Source organism: Haliotis cracherodii, unplaced genomic scaffold (assembly GCF_022045235.1).
Source record: "Haliotis cracherodii isolate W230 unplaced genomic scaffold, xgHalCrac1.p SCAF_14, whole genome shotgun sequence".
In the NCBI taxonomy this organism is placed as follows: domain Eukaryota; kingdom Metazoa; phylum Mollusca; class Gastropoda; order Lepetellida; family Haliotidae; genus Haliotis; species Haliotis cracherodii.
Genome location: NW_027266269.1, coordinates 3,612,455 through 3,625,744, shown reverse-complemented (window position 1 = coordinate 3,625,744; position 13,290 = coordinate 3,612,455). Strand labels below are relative to the sequence as shown.

The following is a 13,290-nucleotide window of genomic DNA, read 5'->3' as shown; positions in this document are numbered from 1 at the left end:
TGTAAATCTGGGGCTAGGTAACATGAGTACAATGTAACCTTGGGGCAAGGTAAACTGAGTACAATGTAACATGGGTGCAAGGTAACCTGAGTACAATGTAACATGGGTGCAAGGTAAACTGAGTACAATGTAACATGGGTGCAAGGTAAACTGAGTACAATGTAACATGGGTGCAAGGTAACCTGAGTACAATGTAACATGGGTACAAGGTAACCTGAGTACAATGTAACTTTGGTGCAAGGTAACCTGAGTACAATGTAACTTTGGGGCAAGGTAACCTGAGTACAATGTAACTTTGGGGCAAGGTAAACTGAGTACAATGTTACTTTGGGGTAAGGTAACCTGAGTACAATGTAACATGGGTACAATGTAACATGGGTGCAAGGTAAACTGAGTACAATGTAACATGGGTGCAAGGTAACCTGAGTACAATGTAACATGAGTACAATGTAACATGGGTGCAAGGTAAACTGAGTACAATGTAACTTTGGGGCAAGGTAACCTGAGTACAATGTGACATGGGTGCAAGGTAACCTGAGTACAATGTAATATGGGTGCAAGGTAACCTGAGTACAATGTAACTTTGGGGCAAGGTAAACTGAGTACAATGTAACATGGGTGCAAGGTAAACTGAGTACAATGTAACATGGGTGCAAGGTAAACTGAGTACAATGTAACATGGGTGCAAGGGTAACATTAGCACACCGTAACATTGGTGCAATATGACATTGGTTCAAGGCTCAAAAGTACAAAATAATATTGGTACCATGTGGAATTGGTGCAAAGTAGCATGGGTGCAATGTAACGTGGATACAAGGTGACGAGGGTGAAAGATAAAATGGGATCAAGGTAACATTTTTGCAAGATAGCATGTGTATAATTTAGCATTGGTGCAAGGTAACATTTGACCAAGGTTACAGGTAAACGTCAGAAAAGGTCCTGAGAAACTGATCAAATCAACCAAACAACACAGAACAGATACAATAAATTGTGAAAAAGAGGTTTTAATATGCAGTTCACAATTCAAAGAACACATGAAAGACTTATGAATAGTATTTCCCCTTGGACCTTCAAGCCACCATGTTTGCTGTCATCCTCGTCGTACTGTTTCTGAGTGTGACCGGAGCAACGGAGGTAAGCACTTAACTTAACTGGTTTCTTAATTTGCAGTGATCATCCTTGTAATGTATAATCAAGCATGCTCATGACACTGTACCTTAAACCCAAGAATCTTATTGACAGTGTATGCTAAATAAACTGGGCGGCAAAAGAAAGTATAGGTCGAGTTCCATGATCCAAAACAAAATAACACGAAGAGGTTTTGTTGTGAATTACAATATAATCTATGGAGGGGTAACAAATGATTGATCAACCACAGTGTGAATGAAATTGTGCAATCACAGGTAATGTAAGCTCAAGGTAAAACAATGGTGGGGTAAGAAATTTAATTTTCCAAAGTTGTCTGAAATGTCACCACAAAATTGTCAGACAAACTACAAGTTCATTGTCGACACAGTTGTTGCCTTCAATAGCGTGTATGACCTCCAGCTGCCTCAATGCATGCTGTGATACGCCGCCTCATCGATGACGTCAGTCTTCAGATGACGTGGACTGGAATCTGTTGCCACTCGTCTCTCAGGGCCTGCTGCAATTCTTGTCTGTTGACGGGAGGCTGATGGCGTGCTCTAATCTCGTCCCATAGATGTTCAATAGGATTCATATCGGGTGAGTGGGCAGGCCAGGGCAAAACGTCAACGTTATGCTGGTTTAAAAAGTTCCGAGTCAGTCATGCAGTATGGAGCCTGGCATTGTTGTGTTGAAACAATGTCCCCTGCTGTTGGTTTTGAAAGAACGGAAGCACAACTGGCTGCAACACTTGGTCTCTGTACTGTACAGCGTTCCGGTTTCCCTGTATAATCATCAAATCAATCTTCTGATCTCCACAAATACCGCCCCACACCATGACACACTATGACACTTCCCCCGCCGAATGGATGGACCTCTCTAATACACGCCGGAGCCAAACGACCCCTCTGCGTTGATAAACTCGTTCTCTGCCGTCATTTCGAAACAAGTTAAACCGACTTTCGTCAGTAAACAGCACTCGACGCCAATTTCTTACTTGACAGCGTCGAACCTGCCTCGCCCATCGCAGTCTCAGGCGTCGATTTTGAGCAGTCAGTACCATTCCTCGGAAATGACGATACGCTCAGATTCCAGCAGCAGGAAGTCGTCGCAGTACTGTACGTTGGCTAATGGGATGTCCCAACGCAGTTGCTGCCGTCGCCGTCGCCGTTGCCGTTACGAATCTGTTTCGCATGTGAATGATCCGTCTCTGACCCTCTTCCAGTGGTGTTGTCACTCGGGGTCGTCCGGTTCTAGGTCTGTCCTGTGGCCTCCCTGTCTGCCTGTACCGTTGAATCAGCTTGGCTACTGTCAATGGTGTATAACCAAACCTACTGGCAATTTTGACCTGTGTTGCCCTCATTTCGGTCATACCAATGGCTCTCTCTCTATCTCTGCTCCTGTGACAGTCATGGCATTTCTTTTGTGTGATTTCATCACGTGTGGTTATAGTCTGCATACGAACGCATTTATACAACTAACATGCACGTGCAATGTATGCCATAGGGGGGAAACCTGTTTCACCCTTTTTTTGTCACCGCACGAGCGTTCGGTTGAGGTGTTTTTTAGTACCTGTTCCTGGGCAGTCATATTCCCAATACCCACTTTCCACTAGTTATCAGTGTTTTTAGGAACATTACAAATTGCCAACCTATACTTTCTTTTGTCGCTTAGTTTACCAATGTGTTCATGACACTGTGTTTTAAACCCCAGTATGTTCATGACACTGTACGTTAAACCCAAATATGTTCATGACACTGTATGCTAAAACATTGTGTGTTCTTGATACTGTATGCTAAGCCAAAGCATGTTCATGACCCTGTATGCTAAATCCCAGTATGTTCATGACACTGTATGTTAAAACCAATAATGTTCATGACACTGTATGCTAAATCCCAGTATGTTCATGACACTTTATGTTAAAACCAGTAATGTTCATGACACTGTATGCTAAACCCCAGTATGTTCATGACACTGTATTTTAAAACCAAGAATGTTCGTGACACTGCAAATCCAGTGTGTTTATTACATTGTGTACTAAATCCCAGTGTGTTAATAACACGGTATGCTAAATCCCAGTATGTTCATAACACTGTATGCTAGACCTCAGTTTTTCATGACACTGAGTGCTAAATCCCAATATATCTATCATAATGTATTTTATACCCCAGTATGTTTATGCCATTAAATTATATTGTTCATGACACTCTATGCTAAATTCTAGTAAGACATTGGATGTTGCACCCCAGGATGTTCATTACAATGCATTTTACACCCAAATATGTGCATGTCACTGTATGCCAAATCCTAATATGTTCAAGGCATTAAATGTTATACCCCAGTATGTTCATGCCACTAAATGTTGTTGTTCACGACATTGTATGTTCAAGGCATTAAATGTTATACTCCAGTATGTTCATGCCACTAAATGTTGTTGTTCACGACACTGTATGTTCAAGGCATTAAATGTTATACCCCAGCATGTTCATGCCACTAAATAATGTTGTTCACGACACTGTATGATCAAGGCATTGAATGTTATACCCCAGTATGTTCATGCCACTAAATGTTGTTTATGCCATTAAATTATATTGTTCATGACACTGTATGCTAAATTCTAGTAAGACATTGGATGTTGCACCCCAGGATGTTCATTACAATGTATTTTACACCCAAATATGTGCATGTCACTGTATGCCAAATCCTAATATGTTCAAGACATTAAATGTTATACCGCAGCATGTTCATGCCACTAAATATTGTTGTTCACGACACTGTATGTTCAAGGCATTAAATGTTATACTCCAGTATGTTCATGCCACTAAATGTTGTTGTTCATGACACTGTATGTTCAAGGCATTAAATGTTATACACCAGTATGTTCATGCAACTAATTTAGTTTTTCGAAATTGAGAATAATATTCTATATTATTTTCACCTTCTTCATACCACTTGGTTTTATTTTGAAAATGATCCTTTAATCCTACTTACTCTTGTGGTTTCTGCTTCTGTCATTTACAAATGTACGTTTTCATCATCCTTGATTTTCCAAAGACAGATTCATATTCACCAATCTCAAACACAAGCTTCTTCTCCTATTCATCAACATCTTTTTTTACGTCTTGGGGAGAATGTTATTGTTTCACTTCTTATTTTCGTTTTTTTAAAGTTCAAAGAGGAATTGATCATTAACTGGAAATTTCACTTCTACTAATTCATCGATGTTCCCCGACACGTAGTATTCATCAAGAGCACTTTTTAACGTGTTGTTTCACCAAAGTAATATATTCTTAGTAATTAACTTTGTTTGAATGGGTTGTTTTGTCGCCATGTGTATGTGTAATAGCCCATTAGTTCATGACGATCTATGCTATACTCCAGAAAGTTCATTAACATGTACGCTATACTCCAATATGTTCATGGTAATCCATGTTTTAACATAATATGATCAAGACGATCTATGTACTCTATGTACGCAGTGTGTACATTACACTGAATGTTATACCCCAGTATGTTCCTCCCAGTGTATGTTGTATCACAGCATGTCCACCCCATTGTATGTTATATCCCAGTATGTTCATCCCAGTCTATGTTATACCCCAGTATGCTCACCCAACTGTGTGCTATACCCTAGTATGTCCACCCCAGTATTTCTTACACCCCAGTATGTTCATCCCATTGCATGTTATACCCCAGTATGTTCATCCCAGTCTATGTTATACCCCAGTATGTTCATCCCATTGTATGTTATACACCAGTATGTTCATCCCATTGTATGTTATACCCCAGTATGTTCATCCCATTGCATGTTATACACCAGTATGTTCATCCCATTGCATGTTATACACCAGTATGTTCATCCCATTATATGTTATACCCCAGTATGTTCATCCCATTGCATGTTGTAGCCCAGTATGTTCATCCCATTGTATGTTATACACCAGTATGTTCATCCCATTGCATGTTATACACCAGTATGTTCATCCCATTGTATGTTATACCCCAGAATGTTCATCCCATTGTATGTTATACACCAGTATGTTCATACCACTGTATGTTATACCCCAGTATGTCCACCCCACCGTATGTTATACCTAAATATGTTATCGCCACTGTACGATATATCCCAGTACGCTCACGGCTCCGTGACACCCGGTGATGGGGAAATCGTCCCCATGGGCATCGAACTGCACAACAAGAGTATGCTAACCTACCCAGGAACTCCCGACCCGCCTATCGCCTGCTTCAAGAAGACGATCAACTTCCATGACTTCACAAAGGTACACGTGCAGCTCATACATATTTATTCGGTCGGTGATCAAGCCCGGGCTGTAAGTAGCGCAAGGAATTGGTTATAATGATAATGAATAAGTTAAAATCTTTGCTACTGACCACGAAACAACATGACTCAAAGTATTGTTACGAAAGTGGAACTCCAACACACACAACAATGGTTATTTTTGATAACTGACTGACATGTTTCTTTGACTGTATATTTACAGGGCTTGGTGGCTATGAAAGGAGTAGGGAAAGCAACGTGTTTTGTCAAAACATCTGACGAGACATATGACGAAATGAAGAAGGTCGTAGATGGTATCAAAAACGTATGTTGTGTTGACAATTTATACATACTCAAACATATGTTGTGTGTCACTTTCTACCATTGCAGATTCACACTGATAATAATTCTACGTTTGTCAGCACCACATCCGTGCACGTGGGTTTCAGCATAGTGGTAAACGTGTCGGAACTGCATCATCTCTGAGATGCCGTGATGGAACTGAAGTATTGTTGCGTTCTCACTCACTCAACAGCATAGCTCCTATCGTGTTCACATCATGTTTTGTATTGAACTGCATCATGACTGAATTCACTCAGTGATCCTATGTCTATCATGCAGGGCGACAGAGCACCAAAGATCCAAGCCACGGAAGAGTGGGCCGTTCCCAAAGCAGAAGTACCAACTGAAGAAGTCGCCCAGAGAGTAGGCGAGAGGATCGCTAACTTCTGTAGCGGTTGCAAGGTGTATGTCCTCCAAGATGGCAAAGTGATTCGGGCTGCTGCAGGTAAGCAGTTTTCTTCTTCTAGATACAACACAGAACTAGCAGATCAAAGTTGATATATGGGAACCTTATGTTTCTTACAAAATACAGAGGTACTGCTCTGTTTGAACATGGGTTCAGATTGGATGGACTGAACATATTTGCAATAGGGCAACCATACTATGCATAATGACACATGAATATATATACTATAAAGCAAAAGTAGCTGATAGTCGGAAATATGAGTTTCTTGTAATAGTTGTAGGAAAATTGGGAACACAACTGGTACTGAAGTATTACAGTAGATGGTAAAACCGACAATGACAGGAAAATGAAGGACAATAGGGGTGAAATTCCAAAGTTGACGATTTTTGACAAGTAGTGTGTAATACCGCCACAGTTTGTCAAACACTCATTCGACGAGGCATACTGCGTATTAGTCTCCTTACTGCAATTTGAGGGAGTTTGTCCCACTCCTCTTGCAGCGTATGGCCAAATTCAGCCCACGTGATCTCCAATTAATGTCCTTTGAAAGTGTCAAAATCAAGAATGACATCCTACGCACGAGTGTGGCACTACTGCGTGCGGCTAGTGAAAAATATGGGATGGGTTTCGGTGATATGTTTCACAAACATGACTGTTCTTGCATAGGATATTTATCGTCAACACTTATCTTTGTTCTAATACTTGCTATTAACATTTATATTTCATATTCACCTATTTTTGTTAGAGTATATATTATCCAAAGATGAAATGAATCCCTGTATGATTTGTTATATGTATGTTGTACACAGTGCAAATGTTGAACACAGACACATAACTATCATTTGATATCAGGATTACTCTATCCGTATGTGTATGTTGTACACAGTATACATGTTAAACACATATACATAACTGTCATTTGATATCAGGATTACTCTATCTGTATGTGTATGTTGTACACAATATACATGATGAACACAGATACATTACTGTCATTTGATATCAGGATTGTGCTATCTGTATGTGTATGTTGTACACAGTACAAATGTTGAACACAGACACATAACTATCATTTGATATCAGGATTGTGCTATCTGTATGTGTATGTTGTACACAGTACAAATGTTGAACACAGACACATTACTGTCATTTCAGATGTCCCCAGAGTGACTAGGCGGGGAAGAGGTAGGTTTACAATCAAACCCGGAAGTGATATAGAAGACATATACAAATCAGGAGTTGATCGTAAACAGTTGAATGTGTGGTAGGATGCATTGTGCTCATCGTACTGTCGCTCTCCCCACGGTAATAACCTCAATAGGCACACGTAAACTCTTTCAAAGTTATGGTTATAATACAACACAACAATTGTGCAAACGATGCATTAGGTTACTATTTATCATAACAATTTAGCAAACGATACATTAGGTTACTATTTATCATAACAATTGAGCAAAGGATGCATTAGGTTACTGTTTATCATAACAATTGTGCAAACGATGCAATAGGTTACTATTTATTATAACAATTGAGCAAACGATACATTAGGTCACTATTTATTATAACAATAGTGTAAACGATACATTACTTTACTATTTATTATAACAATTGTGCAAACGATGCATAAGGTTACTATTTATCATAACAATTGAGCAAACGATACATTAGGTTACTATCTATTATAACAATTGTGCAAACGATACATTAGGCTACTATTTATCACAACTGTGCAAACGATGCATTAGGTTACTAATTATTGTAACAATTGAGCAAAGGATGCATTAGGTTACTATTTACTATAACAATTGTGCAAACGATACATTAGGTTACTATTTACTACAACAATTGAGCAAACGATACATTAGGTTTCACAACGAATAGGAGGAACGTTATTTCACTCAATTCTACAGATGTGAAGTATCGGTCTCATGGTAAGTGTGGTGATAGTGTCTCTTCTCCCAGGTATGTCAATGATAATGAATCGGTGCGACAAAGCAATGGGTGTCCTTGGCTCTTATTGTTTCATGTAATCATAACAGAAATTGTTGGAACAGGACATTCATATTCTTATCTGGATCTTGTGGTTTTTTTCTGTTTTTGCATCTGGCGCATATGGTTATAATCTGAATCTGTTCTAAGATCAGAGTCGATTGTACAATTCTAACTATATCATGACAATATGTTTATGAATCACTCTCAAATAGTGATGAGACCATGCCTCCGCGAAACGGTGAGCGTACCCTGCACCACCGGTGGTACCCGCCACAAACACATGCAAAGGCATCTTGGTTTTGGGGACATTTTCCCAGAAGGTCAGTTTTTCGGGAGATACTTGTGCGTGGAATGTCCCTTGATCCGTCAGCTTCAGCAAAGAAACGGCAGAAACGAGCCAATGTTCTAAATATACGTTATTCATGATTTATTTTCGCCAATTGTATACGAAAGAAAATCAACTGTGATATCTCATTAACTTGAATCTAGTAGCTGATTGACTGAGATAGCATTCCCAAGTGAGAGGATTTGTAGCTAATGCAGGAAACAAGGTTCTGTACTTAGAATTTATAAAATAGGGTTCCTTTGTATATCTAGACAAGTTAATTTCAAAGAATTGTCTCCACACATGTGGACTGGTTTATTCATAGGACAAACACTTATTTCATGTCGTACAACGTACATATGTACTGGCCCAGTTGGGATTCCGGGTTAGAATTGCTGTTCGTAATACGCGACTCAGTGACTTGTTAGGTTGTGTGTCATCGATACCTGACGTCACATATCGTTTATTTATAGGCCCGTGTCACAAAGCTGGTGTGGCTTTAACCAACCAACCATCAAGGAATAGATGTGTAGCCATGACTCAGACATACTGACAATTTCTTAACTTAATCATATAGTAGCCATGTGTTCTTGAAGTTAACAACATTGGCCTCTTTGTGGTAAGATGCAAAATGTAACCGTTCCATCGGTAGTACATAACATATATTACCAGAGTACTGTATAACAGCTACAGAGATGTAGGTACTGAGACAAAGAGATGCATAAATGATATCTACACGATAAGCACACCAATAAAACCTAAACGCATCACTCAAGTACCAGGCAAGGCATACGTCTTCCACAAACATTGAAACAAATGATATGTGCCAGTTACTTCTGTTACTTTCTTTCTCAGACAATTCTCTATCAAGCGTGCCCAGGCTGACCAAGAGGGGAGGCTGGTGCTTTCTCTGTTTTGGGTGTGCTGCCGTCGGTAGATAATTACTGTACACACAGTCCATCTTGTAATAAAGCCTTATTACATGCCATGTAGATATTGTCGTTTGTGTTCCTGTATACAGATACGGACAATACTATATTAGGGCATCTGATTAATACAGCTGATATTGTCACATCCTTTTCATAATAGTATATCCAACTCATTTCCAAGTATATACTTGCCGACTAAACCCCAATTTATGTCCAAGTACTGCATGGCTGGTGTCATCGGATGGATCGAATGTTAAAGAGGTATAGACGTAACCCCTTAAGTGTGCCAGGGGACGTCTGATGAACAATTGTTACTGGTATGGGGGTGTCGGCAAAATATGATGCAGTCTTTCGACAAGTCACCCCCTACCCCATAATAAATGACCAGTCCCTTAACGTTTTATTTGTTCTAATACGTTTAATGGTGCTTGTTCGTGCATATATATCAGCACGGACATGTGGTTCAAACATCTTGTCAATCCTCAGTATGTGTGTTATCGTCTGTATGAGTCGAGAGGGAACCGTACAGTTGTAATCGTAATTCTTGAGTTCCCTTGTAAACATGCTGATCAGCTGACATTCGGAAGTGACATTGGGCTGCGACAACTTACGTACGTTAACTATTATATCAGTGAGATTCAGAATCAAGATGTAAACGACAAAGCCTGGAGCTGAGGGAATATTGCTCAACGTGAAGGGTAGAAGGCCAACGGCAAGTTGAACATTGGAAAGTTAAAGTCATCCCTCTGAAGGTTACGTGAGACTTCTTGGACAAATTTCCCTGTTTTGACCTTGCCAATCCGAGAAGTAATTCCAATTCATTAGCATAAAGTAACATACCCACAAGAAAGGGAGCACAATCGGTCACATGGGCATGCCTACTTCCTGCCTAAATAACTTACCCCCGAATTTGACATGGATGTTTCAATGAGGAAGTATCAGTGAACATCAGATGGCATTTGAGGTCAGTTTCATCATAGCTGACCATGGTGCCATTGAAGTTAGGTTCTTTCGCCTGGTTGACGAAAGAGGAGGAGTCGCTGATGTTGGATTTTCCATCAAACGCACCATATTTTCCAAACTTTGTGTTCCTCATAATAAAGAAAGTGACATCCATTAATGCCCTTCCTTATGTGTATCACTTCTAAATGCCTTTCAGAGACCAGTGTGTCTTTCCTGTAAAGTTATTTGTGAGACGCAGTTACGCTTTTGGGCCCGTTGCCGGCACAGAAATGCTCCGCATGTGTATATATAGGTTTGCAAATATATACCCTAACCCAACACGAAAAACAGACATATACACTAGTGTGGCAAGAGTAACATTAACGGCGCTGGTGTCTAGATATTGATCGATTATGTAGGGCATAAGATAAACAGAACACATGCGGCATATCACACGAGGGATTCAGTTTATGTGACAGCCGATCTGTAACTGTTTTCTTGCATTAATACATGTAATTGTGAAAATAGAGTGTCGTAAATATATTGCCAAACAAGGTCATCTTTGTATCTGCACCAAGGTGTCTTGGATACACTTCTGAAGTACCTGAGCTGACAAAACCCCGACAGCCTCCGTGGGAACAAAAACAGTTTTCTTTTCCTTTAAGCTTGTTATTTTTATCTGCAACGTTTTCACGCCTCTTTAACTTCTGACAAAGAAGTAAAGTATTTGAAAACGTTAAGAAAACATTATTCGAGTGTTATTCTGGAATATTCCGTGTATAAAAGTGACTGTAACAATAACTGAGCTCCACAGAAATGGTTTGACTTCTGTTATAAAGCAACGAAGAAAAGGAAAGAGGTGGAAGGAGTACTTTTCCGTGGACTAACTGCACCAGTTATCACCACGGTACCGTCTAAATAGCACGTGTCAGTAATCACCCGCACATCTTCAGTTATACAAATCACACTTTTTTATTATCTTTGGTGTCGCACTCAGATATTTTGTTCATTGAATTTAATAATCAACGCTTTTATCAATTTGCCATCGGCAAACGGACTTTAACCAAAATTCCTCAAATACGATCAGTCTATGTACCATGGATTTCTGAATATAATCAGGTTATGTATTTTTAAAAAAATGCTCAGTCTGGTTTTTAAAAAGAATTTGAGTAAGAAATGACAGACATATTGTAAGCAATGACTGAACTTAATCAGACGAGAACTGCGATGGACTGTCGGACCCCATCGCGGCTATCGGCTAACACTCAAACTGTGTCTACATTATGGTTTCATTTCGTGTGAATTGGTCACGCAAGACCACCGCGTGTCTTTTGTAAAGTTACATTTGAGGAAGGTGTTTATCTTTTTTTTTTCTAATATTTCCAGACACGAGCCATTTTTGTTCATAAATGGATATTTCTCTGATCTAATGAAAGCATTTACTACTTATTCGTATGATGGGCATATGTGTTCGCGATGTTCTCATAACATGAGCTTAACAATTGATGACATATGTTCTGGCATAAAATTTTAGCAACGTGTTAAACACTTTTTAAAAACATGTATGAAATAATTTCGCCCATGATACAGCAAAACGTTCTTGAATATGTGATACCTACGAACAATGAAGAACGAAGCGTGGTTAATTTCACGCTAAAACATTATTCTACATGACTTAATTTCTGGAGATTCGAACTCGATGACGTCGTATATATGACAACGTAAGTTTTGAGAGAGGTGTGTCTATTGAATTGTTCGGATAAATGTAGCTAGGTAACGCAGGTAAACGCGATGGTCGAACCATCGCATCCCAAAACGGGAGAGATATGAAGTCGGTATCAGGAGAAAGGATGCAGGCAATTGAAGTGAGGATTGTGAGAGCATGCGGGAAATACCTACCTGTGCATAAAATGGACTCCTCCGAAATTGCCGACGTCGGATTCTATTGAGGGAGTCATCATTATTTAAATACGGGTACATTTTCTTAGAGCTTGTAGAATGTATCGGCATTCTGAAAGAGTCTGTACATATAGAGAATCTCACCCGAGTGTCTTTTGATATCAAATATATCAACACGAGTTGATAAAAGTGGAAAAGTCCGAGGCTTATCATCCAACATCATTCTTTCAACTTTTTCAATTTGTAGACAGTAATTAGCAGTGTCTTCAGTGTAAAGAGTACTGCAAACAGCTTCAGTAGCAGAGCCATTAGTGATGTCATTTGATTGTGACGTCATGGTAACCAGTGATGTCACAATGGTCTGCAAAGCATTGTGATGTAATTTCATTGCAGCGATATCTACAGTGTAGATATCGCAAAAGCGATATCTACAGTGTAGATATCGCTTGATCTCATCCAAGCGATATCTCCTGTGGGAGCCAGTTTTGGATGATAAACTCATATAATGATAGTTTATTCTCGCTGCCGTGTTTTATTGTACGATAAACAACTCCCACTTTTGGTTTATTTCTAAAATAGCATTTGAAAAAAACACGTCACCACGACATTTTGGAAAAGTTAAGAAAAAGTTTTGACGAAATTGTTTTTGAAAACCTATAATGTGTAAATAATCGAATCTGGACCAGACAGTCCAATGATTGTCATAATGAACATCGATCCACGCAATTGGGATCAATTACACGTATCAACCAAGTCAGCGAGCCTGACCACCCGATCCCGTTAGTCGCCTCTTAGGACAAGAATATAGTCTGGAAGTTAATTTAAGTTACCGATGTTTACTACAATATCTGAACTATTGGACCTACTCCAGTCAAAGTTGGTATGAGATTATTAAACAGTCATACATAATTGGATATTACATTTAAAGACAATCGGTGCATGAATAACAAATCTGACTATTTAGCTATCACTATATTTCATCAACAACCAGACCTGTTCGTCACGGGTGGAACGAGCATTCACTGTAACAGCCATCTGCATAATGCTACCC

The 13,290-nt window shown here is 39.4% G+C and overlaps 1 protein-coding gene across 1 annotated transcript; it reads left to right on the top strand.

The window, feature by feature from the left end:
- Positions 1-1,080: 1,080 nt before the first annotated feature.
- On the top strand, positions 1,081-9,410 carry LOC139460949 (uncharacterized). Its single transcript, XM_071242423.1, has 6 exons — positions 1,081-1,134; positions 5,256-5,405; positions 5,628-5,729; positions 6,026-6,191; positions 7,308-7,337; positions 9,325-9,410. Exons 1-6 carry the CDS (start codon positions 1,081-1,083, stop codon positions 9,408-9,410), a joined length of 588 nt encoding a protein of 195 aa, XP_071098524.1.
- The last annotated feature ends 3,880 nt before the right edge of the window (positions 9,411-13,290 follow it).